Source organism: Crocuta crocuta, unplaced genomic scaffold, assembly GCF_008692635.1.
Source record: "Crocuta crocuta isolate KB4526 unplaced genomic scaffold, BGI_CrCroc_1.0 scaffold176, whole genome shotgun sequence".
Classification (NCBI taxonomy): Eukaryota; Metazoa; Chordata; class Mammalia; order Carnivora; family Hyaenidae; genus Crocuta; species Crocuta crocuta.
The window spans coordinates 1,880,045-1,892,219 of record NW_027531905.1 but is presented as its reverse complement, the minus strand read 5'-3'; the positions used below and the strand labels follow the sequence as shown (position 1 = coordinate 1,892,219).

The window sequence follows — 12,175 nt, the reverse complement described above, 5'->3', positions numbered from 1 at the left end:
ATTATGATTTTATTTTATTATTTATTTATTTATTTAGGGAGGATTGCAATTTTAAGTAGAGTGGTAAGACCTTGTAGAGATGGTAGCATTTGAACAGACTTAAAAGAGAGGAAGGGCAAAAATGTCCAACGAAATACTAAAGAACTGAATTGGGCAGCATAATGAGGGGATCATACTGGACTAAGCATGATTTATCTCTGGAACACAAGGATGATCCAACATACAAAGACATTTTTTTAAATCTAAAATCTGTTTATTGGGATAGTTTCCCAATGGTTCCCATATTGATTCAGGGTGATTTTGGTCCTGAAGGAGCATCCTTCTGTAAGCTTCGCTGTTCCTCCTGTGGGCTGGCACAGGACAGTGGAGCAGCCCACGCACAAAACCACCGTCCATGAAGTAGGAGTTGGGGCTCTGCACCAGGGGCTCCTTCTTGTGCTTTCTCTCCTCTTCCGGGGACGGGTGTGGGAGGTCCTGCACGAGGAACATGTTCGTCCGGGCAGGTAGTCATTGCCGGAAAGCTTCAACATACAAAAATTGATCAATGTAATATATCACATTAACAGGATGAGGGGGGAAAATCAATCATCTTAATTGATATAGAAAAAGCATTTGACAACTAAAGCGTTAGTTGTGCTCATGGTCTGAGGGTCCATGGTTGGCGGTATAGCGAGTGCAAAGACCCTGAAGCAGTAAACAGCAAATATATTTGAAAACAGCAAGACGGTGGGTCTGGCATGTTTGAAAAGGTGTAGAAGGGGACAGGCTGTAGGAGCGGAAGTCAGAGAAGGGGCCCGGCTTGTGTGAGGAGGAGGCGCAGTGGGTGCGGTGCTACCGGAGGGCATTCAGGGGGGGCATGGACATGACCTCACTTTCTTTTCAGAAGATCCCTCTGGCTTTTCTGCTGGGAACAGACCACAAGGAGCAAGGGTGGAAATGGAGAGGTTAGGAGGCTATTGCAATATTCTAGGCGACAGGTGATGGTGGCTTGTAGTAGAGAGAAGCAGTGCAGGTGGTGAGAAGTGGCCAGATTCTGGGCATATTTTTAAATATTTATTTATTTAAAATGTAAAAAAATTTTTATTTTTGAGAAACATACACACACTGTGTGTGTGTGTGTGTGTGTGTGTGTGTGTGTGTGTGTGTTGGGGGTGGGAGTGGGCAGAGGGAGGGAGACACAGAATCTGAAGCAGGCTCCAGACTCTGGGCCTGGAGCTCAGCCTGGTCAGCACCCTGCCCATCGCTGATCTTGAATTCATGAACTGGCAAGATCATGACCTGAGCTGAAGTTGGAGGCTTAACTGCTGAGGCAGCCAGGTGCCCCTGATTCTAGGTATATTTTGAAGGCAAAGTCTTTTGGAATTGGTGGTGGACTGGTTGGGGTGTGTGTGTGTGTGTGTGTGTGTGTGTGTGTGTGTGTGTGTGAGAGAGAGAGAGAGAGAGAGAGAAGGGACACTGAGAGGGAAAGAGAGGGAGATAGATGGAGAGGGAGAGGCAGAAGAGAGAGGGAGAGAGCAGTGAGAATGAGAGAGAAAGGCAGGCAGAGAATGTCATGGGATGAAACCAAATCTTCCTTAAACTTTAGGATTTAACTATTATCGGTGATAAGTGTTTCCACCGTATTTTCCAACTGAACGAGTGTGCCAGTATATGGTAACCTTGTGAATGAGAATCTGCTCTTTACACAGAATTAAGCCTATGTCACAGTCGCAGGTTTGGTTTCTTTCGCCATTTAGCTGACACACCTGGCTGATGTTAAGCTAAATTATCACTAGATGGCACTGTAGCTTTAGTTGGCTTCAGATTGCAGGGCTCAGTAACAGCTCGATCCTTTTCATTGCAAATTGGTTTTAAAGGGCCAGCTATCAGGATTTCTAGTCGTGCCTAAGTGGGTTTACAAGTTTGCCTCCAGAAGGAGCAGCAACTGCAAACCTCATATGAGGAACTAAAAAGAAAAAACCTACACATTCACACAGACGTGGTCCTACACAATAGTTGCAACAATAGTTTGGTGGAGAGAAGCTAGAAGGAAGCGTAAGCTCTAGAAACCCCCTAACTTCACACTTCAAATGTCAGGTGTGAAGCACATTCTGGGATGCGGGAGGCAAATCACACTTCCTTGCAAGCAAATTTTTTTTTTTTTTTGAAAGCCAGCTTTACACCCAACATGGGGCGTGAACTCAAGACCCTGATATCAAGAGTCACATGCTCTACAGACTAGGCCAGCCAGGCGCCCCGCCTGGGATGCAATTTATATATTCTTTGCATCCCAAGGCTGTTTTTAAAACAAAACAGAAGTATCTATATTTTATTTGAAGTATTTTTACAAACTTATTTGTAAATTGTATTATTAAACACTTAAAAATTATGTTACGTTGGGGCCTGCGTGGCTCAGTAGGTTAAGAGTCTGGCTCTTGGTTTCAGCTCAGGTCATGATCTCATGGTTTTTTCATCAGGCTCTACACTGGCAGTGCAGAGCTTGCTTGGGATTCTTTCTCTCTCCCTCTCTCTCTACCCCTCCCCCACTCATGCTGTCTCTGTCTCTCTCAAACAAATAAATAAACCTTAAAAAATTTTAAAAAATGTGTTATATTTACAAACAGTATCTCTCAAAGTGGCAAAAGAAGTTATGTTTTTCTCATTATTCCAAATAATTCCATTAGCTTTATTGTTCTACCAGCACTGAGGAAAAACAAAGATAGAAAGCTCCTATTTTTAGTCTACCTGAATTGTGTAAGAACAGAAAAACAATGCAACAATTTCAGTTTAAAATAAGACACCAGGGTTACCTGGGTGGCTCAGTCAAATATCCGACTCTTGGTTTTGACTCAGGTCATGATCTCACAGTTCATGAGATGAAGCCCCAAGTTGGACTTTGCATTGACGATGCGGAGCGTACTTGGGATTCTCTCTCTGCTTCTCTTTCTGCCCTTCCCCCCTCCCCCACTCAAAATAAATAAATTTTAAACATATTTTAAAAAATACAATGAGGCAATTTGAATAGAAGATGAATGGATGGCAAATAAGTGTATGAAAAGATGCTCAAACAACATGGATGAATCTCAAAATAATCATGTTGAGTGAAAGTAAAGGCAAAAAAGAGTACATACTGCATATAAAAATCTAGAAAATGCAAACTAATATGGTGACAGAAAGCAGGTCAGTGGCTGCCAAGGGAGGGCAAGGATGGGGGGTGGGGGTGGGGAGAGAACACAGGAGCACTGAATATGTTCACTACCTTGCTTTTGGTGATGGTTTCATGAGTGTGTACATCAAAACATCAGACTGTACACTTTAAATATGTAAGGTTTATTGCATATTAATTATACCCCAATAAAACTGTTAAAAGTGAAAAATGAAACACTGATGTGTAATGTTTGTTAATTTACTCCTTTATTTGCTTTTTCTTTCATTTAAGGGAACTTATAGAGTATCTCAACTGTGCGAAAAGTGCCAAAAGAGGAAAGAGATGGTTTGCCGCTAAGTCTAATTAGAGGAGACAGTCAGGGACAGACAGTTCTGCATGATATTCTTGTCAAACAGACCCATAAGAAGCTAAGAAAATGTCAAGATTAGTGTGTATATGTGTTGGGGAAGGCGTTTCAGAGGGCCTTGACCCTGAGCTGAGTTCTGAAGGATGAGGAGGTGGTTAGAGACAGTGAGGATGGCTGGGTGTGTGGTGGTGGCCCTAGCTGACTGTCTTAACCAAGGCTTAGGGTGAGGGAACAAGGCCCTGAGGCATGAGAGCAAACTGTAGGAGAGAGAAGGAGGGTTTTGAAACCAGGCAGGATAGAGAGATAGGGACGGAGCCCTAAGATCCTAGGAAGCTGTGAGCAGGAATTTGACTCTGATACGGAAGGTCTGGGGAACCAGAGAGGATTTTAAGCAGGGGAGAACATAATCAAATAGCATGGTGATAAAGAGCATGGACAGGTTAAGTTGAGAAAGAAACACCAACATTCTTGCCCTAAGTTGTTTCTATCGTTATGGTTAAACAAGTATATTTAATTAGTCTCCAAGTCCTGCTAATAGATTTTCCTGAATCTGTTCAGATGTGTCCAATTCTTTCCATCCTTGGCACGACTGCCTTAGTTCTGTCCTCATTATTGCTTGCTTGGCTTGCCACTACATCCTCCAACAGGGGCCTCCTTGTCTTCCGTTCTGTCTTCTCTGTTCCACCTGCAGCTTAAAACGCTGTTCTGAAACTCAATCTGATCTTCTCAGTCTTAACTGAAAACCTGATCTTCAGCCTCCAGTATTGTGCCTTACCAACACTATCTCCATATTTCCAACAATGATAATCAGTTACAGTGTACTTATCAGGCATTTACTATATGCTAAGCGCTTGACATTTATCTCGTTAAATCCTCCCAATTCATTATTATCATCATCACTATTCTACAGATGAGAAAACTGGTTCTTAGTGTAGGGGAGGAAGAGCTTTCCTCTACCTCTTATGAGATCTTTATATTCAACTGACAGAAGACAGATGATCAGGATGTACCTGTAGGTACAAAAGACTCAGGAAGACCTTGACCTTCCTTAACTGCCTGAAAGAATTTAAATAGAGGACCCGCTCCAGATGAGAGCTATCGCGTTAGATAACTACAGTATAATATGAACTACGCTTGGTAGGGAGGGATTTAGCAGTCTTAAAGTTCCTCTCTCTGTCCCATTGTTTCTGTATGGCCCAGCGTACATTTGTTTACCGAACATTTACTCCTTTTCATCTTCTGTGAATTGCTTTCCTCCCCTTTGAAGTCTCCACCTCCCTTCTCCTCAGTTCAGGATGACATATATCCTCATTTTACCTTCCTGTCTTTGTACTTCTACACCTGGCATTCCCCATAGGTACAAAATTCAATTTGCTCTTCTGTTAATGTATTTAATGTCAATTTAAAACTAAGATCAGCTGGAAGAAACTTTGAAGGGTAGAAGAAAGGAAGAGAAACATCTTTCCTCTCCAACATGTGACTGGCACAAAGCAGATGCTCCACCGTTTGACAGGATTTTGTAAAAATCAGAGCTTGGCGGTCCCCCGTTCCCAGAGTGAGGTCGAGCGCCGCCTCCTCCGGAAGACCTGCCCCTTTAAGAAAGGTAGGCGAGGGCAGAGAGGCTGCTGGGAAAGTGGGCGGGGCCCGCTGACCACCCGGAGCTGGGAGTCTCCCTCCGAGTGTGGCGCCAATAGCGCTTCTAAACAATGCTGGAAGAGATGCGCGGCGGCCGGGCCTTAGCTTCCCTGGGCGCTGTTAGCCCAGCCTGGTAAGGAGGAGAGGACTGTGCCTGCCCCTTTAAGACCGACTCCTGGTCTTTTTGGAGGAAAATAACGTGGTCACACATACTTTTGGGACTTACCCTTTTGACCTCCCCCTTCTTTCTTTAATAATGCATAGGTGTATCAAGTGTCCACTACGGAATCGCGTGATCCTAACGGATGCTTCATTGGTGCTTGAGTGGGAGGGGGAAGCGTCGGTCTAGATGAAATGGTGTCCCAAACGAAAATCAATTTCACATTTGTTCTGTGGGTTTTTTTTTTTAATGTTTTATTTATTTCTGAGAGTGAGAGAGAGACAGCGTGAGCAGAGGAGGGTCAGAGAGAGAGAGGGTCACAGAATCTGAAGCATGCTCCAGGCTCTGAGCTGGCTGTCAGCACAGAGCCCCACTCGGGGCTCAAACCCACGAACCCTGAGATCATTCATGACCTCAGTTAAGTCAGAGGCTTAATCGACTGAGCCCCCCAGGCACCCCTGTTCTGTGGTATTTTTAAGCTTAGGCCTGTGTGATTCAAGGGCTGACCCAATACTTCCTAACAGAATTAATTAGTCCTGTGAGAAGTCAGGCTGTTAGAGACCCTGGGATCCTGAGGGCATGATCTGGAGAGGGTTAACACCCGCGGAAGCCTGTCCCAAGGTCACACAAGTGGCCTGACAGGCATTTTAGCCTGCGCTGTGTTTGGATATTTTAATTGCTTGCGTTTACAAGTGGGAGTTTATGTGTAAATATCTGGATTATTATCTTGAGAAGATGTGGCAGGGTGTTCTTACCTGGAAGCAGTTTGCTGGCCTCTTTGGACTGTTGAGAAACAATCTTTAGTTCTCTACAGTCTTTCTGTTAGAACCAGGTATCACTCATCACCAGTCTGGTCCCTGGTAGGCATTTGAGTTTGGAGCCTCTCCTCTAAATATTGGAGTGGATGGTTGTATGACTATTTAAAACACTTATGCAGAACAGACCAGAGGTCCCAAATAACTGGGTGTATAGTTCATGTGTAAACTGCCATTCCTTATTCTCTCTTATTCTCATTCAAGATGCTTTTCTGTTGGAACACGCGTTTTTGGCCCAGGCTTGGGAAAGGTGAGTCATCAGAGATATTTACAGAAAGATATTTGGGAGTTGATAGTCTTTTGTGACAATTAAATCGACAAAGTTTTCTTTTAAGGAAAACGTGTGAATCTTGATTACATTGATGTTTTATGTTACAACAATTTTTATTGAAATAGAGAGTGTACTCAGTATGATTTGTATATCTTTGTCCACAGGCAGTTATAGTTCATTAACCTCCACAGCTCTTGGCAAGGCTTCATAAAGGCAAGAACTGTGTTTGCCCTGGTAATAGCTCTGCATCGCTCACTAGAATCTAAGCTTCCCAAAGCTGCCGACTTTTATTTTGTTCAGGGTGCTTGCTTATAGGTAAGTGATTTATTAAATGTGTGAAAGAATGTCAAAGGTAAACCTTCTTTTATGGAACAAGCACATGCCCAGGGATTTCTCTCAGATTCAAATGCTTGTGTATTTGTTGTTCTAAAGTATTAAAAGGCTTTTGTGGCAAAAAGGCTTCCTTTTAAACAGTTATATTTTACTAAATTGGTGCATGAACACTTCCGTAGGAAATGGACTTGCACTTGTGAATCGTCTGCTACAGAGCTTACACTATAATACTTTCTCACAGCGTAATGGGATTTGGAAGTGTCAGTGAGCCTTGGAATTTTCAGTATTCTGTTTTTAGGGACCTACGGATTTCCAGTTGAGATCAGCGTGGCAGCCAGACACTTCCTTCCTCTCGAGGAGCAGTAGCTCCTGTCAACAGCATCACTGACAGAACTTGTGTTTCGGAAAAGGACTGATGGCCTTGAGCCTGGGTTGGAGAACATTTGCACCATTTCCCATGAACCACTCTGGTGTCTTTCCGAAAGCTATGAGAAGCAATGGTCTTCCCTTGTTTCCCTGGGGCCACTGCCCCTGGAGAGGAGCTGGAAGCATTTTGGATCCTGAGATGAAAGCTTTCCTGGAGGAGAACACTGAAGTCACCAACAGTGGCAGCCTCACTCCTGAAATCCACCTGCGGCTTTTGACACCCAGATGCAAATTCTGGTGGCAGAGAGCTGACCTGTGGCCCTACAGCGATCCTTACTGGGCAATCTACTGGCCAGGAGGCCAAGCCCTGTCTAGGTACTGCCCTAACTGAAATGGGAACCTTTAAGGACCATTCAGATCCTTTCTGTTTTCTACAGATCCTTTTTTTCTGCATTCTCCTTGCTTCTCACAAAAAAAAAAAAAAACAAAACCAAAAAACAAACCCAGAGCAGATCCCTAAATTCTTGTCTGCTTAATTTGGAACAGTTTACTCCAGGCTTATCAAGGTATTTCCCCAAATACAGTTCTCTCTCCAAGAGAAACCCCAGGGTCAGCCATCAAGACCATTGCCAGCTATAAGTGATCTGGACATTTCACACTGTTCTCAGGTTCAAAGTTCATGATGTGTGGCCAGTGCAGAGTTCCTAGAGAGAACCTAAAGCTCCAGTCCTTCAGCTTTCCTAGTTCAATTTCATAAATGTTGCTGCTCGAGCCTCACACTCCCTCCATTATTGTGTCATCTCAGTCTCCCAAAGAACAAGAGATGTGAGTGGACCCCTCAAGGCTTCCCCCGTCTGTAGTGGCTTATTGACATCTCAGGTGAACCTGTACTTGAATCAGCTTTTTTTTTTAAGTTTATTTATTTATTTTGAGAGAGAGTATGAGCAGGGGAGGGTATGAGAAAGAGAGAGAGAGGGAGAGGGAGAAACTCAGGAAGGCTCTGTGCTGTCAGCTCGAGCCCAGGGGCTCCATCTCTCGAATCTCAAGATCATGACTGAACCTCGAGATCATGACCGGAGCCAAAATCTAGAGTCAGAGGCTTAACCGACTGAGCCAACGAGGTGCCCACAAAGGTGTTCTTTAGGACGTTCTCTCACACATTCACACTATGCTTTTTATTAAAACAGAGCTGCTGAAACAAAGGCAAGAACTTGCAGCATTTCAATCTGGTGTTTGCTCTTGGATTGGTAAATGATTAAACCTGTTTATGCCTTGAGGTTATGGAGCTCTGAAATGAAAAGGATGACTTCTCATTCACAGAAATCATATGGCCTAAGAGAATTAATGTTGTCAACAGTTTTAAAGCAAAATAAATAAATGTAAACATAGAGCTTTTCAGAGAATGAAGATTGGAAAGCTTTCTAGGTGTTAATAAACAATTCTGATTTCCTGGTTGTTGTTGCCAAATTTTCAAGCTTTCTTCACTTACATCCTACCTTAAAAATATTGACATTTTAAGTGACGTCTATTAAAGTGATTGTTTATCAACTTCAAATACAAATACAAATTCCTTAACAGACTGAATCAGAGGTCACGCGTTGGTGTGCCCACAGCTGTGTTTTGTTTGGCCTTTACTTGTAAGCTTAAAACAAAAAATCAGTTGCTAACATTTATTTAAATTTTTAAATGTTTTATTTATTTCCGAGAGAGAAAGAGAGAGAGAGACAGCGTGAGCAGGGGAGGGTCAGTGAGAGAGGAAGACACAGAATCTGAAACAGGCTTCAGGCTTTGAGCTAGCTGTCAGCACAGAGCCTGATGTGGGGCTCGAACCCACTAAACATGAGATCATGACCTGAGTGGAAGTCGGATGTTTAACCGACTGAGCCACCCAGGTGCCCCAGTTGCTAACATTTAAAACTTGGAAAATTTCATGTAAAAATCTATTCTGACTTGAAAAAGAAGACTATGTGATAACATGGGATTTCTGTGTGGCAACAGTGAGCTGAAGATGGGTAGCAGCTCTCCCTTTTAGACCGGCCCTGTACACCCATACTTTGCCATAGTCCCTGCTGTTCTTACCTTTCCTATAGTAAGGTCAAGTGTCAGTTGACATTTATTATTTCCAGATTTCTCATCCATCTTCAGCGTTTGATAACTATTTAGCCCTGGTCCAGATACTTTGGTTGAACTGGACTTTGAATGAACCTTATCAGAGAGGTCATTATAACATAACGTAAGCAGTAGGTAAAACCACTCTAGGATGAACAATCAAGATGAGACCGTGAAATTTGTTTTTTTTTTAAATATATTTTTTAATTTATTTCGAGGAGAGAGAGAGAGAGTGAGACAGCGTGAGCAGGGGAGGGTCAGAGAGAGAGGGAGATACAGACTCCGAAATAGGCTCCAGGCTCTGAGCTGGCAGTCAGCACAGAGCCCGACGCGGGCTCGAACCCACGAACCGCGAGATCATGACCAAAGCGAAAGTCGGACGCTTAACCGACTAAGTCACCCAGGCGCCCCAGAAGGAGACTGTGAATTTTGGATCTCACTTACTGAGTCCTAATTGTAGGTGTTTTGTCAGTTTATATTCTTGGTGCTTAACGGTTTCTGGATCCTAGTAAAATGCTCAGTACTTTAAAACAACACATTTTTGGTGGGTGCCTATCTGGCTCAGTTGGTAGAGGATGTGACTTTTCATCTTAGGGTGTGAGTTGAAGCCCCATGTTGGGTGTAGAGCTTAAGAAAGAAAGGATTTTTCTTTTATGCTTCTTCCTGATATTCTCCCATCGCAGATAGTGCTTTTTGCTTTCCTTCTAATTTAGGTATCTTTTGGATAATCCGGATGTTGTCAGAGGAAAGTCAGTATTGGATCTTGGGAGCGGATGTGGAGCTACAGCTATTGCTGCTGAAATGGGCGGGGCATCAAGGATCTTGGCCAATGACATAGACCCTAGTAAGGATTTCATATTTTAAAATATTTAAAGCTCATCTTGATTTTCTTCCAGGATAAAGATCTATAGATGCCTCAACGTGATTGCTTATTTCTGTGTGTATTTTGTAATCTGATATTGTGAACTTCTGTTTGGTGGGATATTGATATTATCTGTGAGGATCCTGTGAGACCTGAAGTGCATTCTTCTCAAGAGGATTTGTATTTATGTCTGTCAGATACCCCAAAGTGATACCACCCTGGGAGCACTTACTGTTAATTTCTGGGCTACAAATTTCCTGAAATATGCAGGTTGTATGCATTTGGCCTAAAACCCAAGTGAGGAGAGGCCTTGGGTTCTTGAGGGAGATTTTATTCCATTAAAACCCAAGTTGAGACAGGGAAGCTTTAATTTTATCTGAGTTTCTTTTAGTTCTCAATTTTACTGAGGCTCTAGCTCTTGAAGATCCTATTTTATACAGGGGTCTCAGTTCTTTTTTTTTTAATGTTTTATTTATTTTTGAAAGAAAGAGACAGACAGACCATGAGCAGGGGCAGGGGAGAGAGAGGGAGACACAGAATTCTAAGCAGGCTCCAGGCTCTGAGGTGTCAGCACAGAGCCCGACGCAGGGCTTGAACTATCATGACCTGAGCCGAAGTCAGATGCTTAAACAACTGAACCACCCAGCTGCCCCCAGGAGTCTCAGTTCTAACTTGCCACGTTGCTCAAGCCCAAGGCTGTTTCTCTGCCTGCTGGACTCACATGCCAAACCTCTTGGTTTTTAGATTAGCAAGTATTCCTTAAAACCCCCACAGTTTTAGGTGTTTTGTGTTGTTTGTTTTGTTTTCAGGATATCCATTCATATACTTGAAAATTGCAGTAAATGGCTTTATTGGTATAAACTTCTTTACCTCAAAAAACGACTTTCAACAGAAGGGAAAGATATTTTTGGGAGACTTTCTAAATTGCTTAAGTTAATCAATGGGGGATTAAAACTGCCCAGCATATACCAATGCATTATGTTCTTTTCAAAGTTGCAGGAATGGCTATCACACTGAATTGTGAATTGAACCAACTGAATCCTCTTCCCATTTTAACCAAAAACATTTTGGATTTGGAACAAGATAAGTGGGACCTTGTTGTGCTTGGAGATATGTTTTATGATGAAGACCTTGCAGATGGTCTTCATCAATGGCTGAAGAATTGCTTTTGGACGCATGGAACTCGAGTACTGATTGGTGACCCTGGGCGACCCCAGTTCAGTGGACATAGCATTCAACACCAGCTGCATAAAGTGGTAGAATATTCACTTCCAGAGTCTACCAGGAGGGAAAACAATGGATTGACAACAAGCACAGTATGGGATTTTCAACCTTGAGTTGTCCAAGTGCTTTTAAGTATGAATATAGCTAGGTTTGGATTTAACCCTAAAGACGGCCAATTTAGAGCATGCAGTTCCTGTTAAATGGCAAGTCTTGTTTCCAAAATGTGAAGACTTAAAGTTTTATCAGCTTTTGTCATGTAGTTCTGCGCTATGCCAAATGTACAAATCTCTACCTGCAATTTTCTAGTTTTACTGCTGTAGGGATAGAAATATAGAAGACAGTACCAAAATGGTAGCAATATGTAATTTAAGTAGTGGAGAGGAATGAGAAAGTGTAGCAAAGTCTGTTCATGTAGTTGAGGACAACTCTATGATATATCTTTGAATTAAACACAATACAAAATATAGAAGAATGCTGTATTTCCAATAAACTACCTGTAAAGATCAAAGATGCTCTTAGTATGGTACAGAGTACATGGGCTTTGGAGTCAGGCAAGTCTGTCACTTTCTAGTTGGGATTTTCAGGTAGTTAAGCTCTCTGAGCTCTAATTTCTTCATCTGTAAAACTGTAACAAAACTTAGTAAACCTCACCTTAAAGGCTATTCTATTAAATGAAAGCATCAAGTGCCTAATAGATAATAGGACCTCAATGGACAATCATGGATAAAAATATAGATTTTAAAATTTCCTACATACTCTGTACTGTGATACCTTATGATGCCTCTTTATGTTTCACTAAGGTTAGCTAGAAATTGATTATGCTGCTGCTACATGTCCCAGGTTGTCAGGATCTGATGTATCAGTAAAAACCCTATGACATAAATGAGAATGTGAAGAATATGTACA

General features: G+C 42.5%; 1 protein-coding gene and 1 pseudogene across 4 annotated transcripts in view; one reads left to right on the top strand and one right to left on the bottom strand.

Annotated features, from left to right (window-relative positions):
- Positions 1-242: 242 nt before the first annotated feature.
- The window catches only part of LOC144240240 (small ribosomal subunit protein eS27 pseudogene), a 31,481-nt pseudogene continuing 19,548 nt past the window's right edge, over positions 243-12,175 (bottom strand). Inside the window, exon 2 of the transcript XR_013337651.1 lies at positions 243-521. The product of XR_013337651.1 is annotated as a small ribosomal subunit protein eS27 pseudogene (transcript). The remainder of the gene's footprint in view (positions 522-12,175) is intronic.
- Positions 5,164-11,777, top strand: ETFBKMT (electron transfer flavoprotein subunit beta lysine methyltransferase). 3 transcript variants are annotated; one of them, XM_077774436.1, is made up of 6 exons: positions 5,164-5,262; positions 6,309-6,354; positions 6,540-6,690; positions 7,007-7,449; positions 9,897-10,027; positions 11,039-11,777. In XM_077774436.1, the coding sequence occupies exons 4-6, from the start codon at positions 7,124-7,126 to the stop codon at positions 11,380-11,382; spliced, it is 801 nt and encodes a 266-aa protein (XP_077630562.1). In that variant the 5' UTR covers positions 5,164-5,262; positions 6,309-6,354; positions 6,540-6,690; positions 7,007-7,123; the 3' UTR covers positions 11,383-11,777. The 3 variants fall into 3 exon arrangements, with proteins under 3 accessions (XP_077630562.1, XP_077630563.1, XP_077630564.1); XM_077774437.1 differs by having other exon boundaries at positions 6,993-7,449; XM_077774438.1 differs by lacking the exon at positions 6,309-6,354.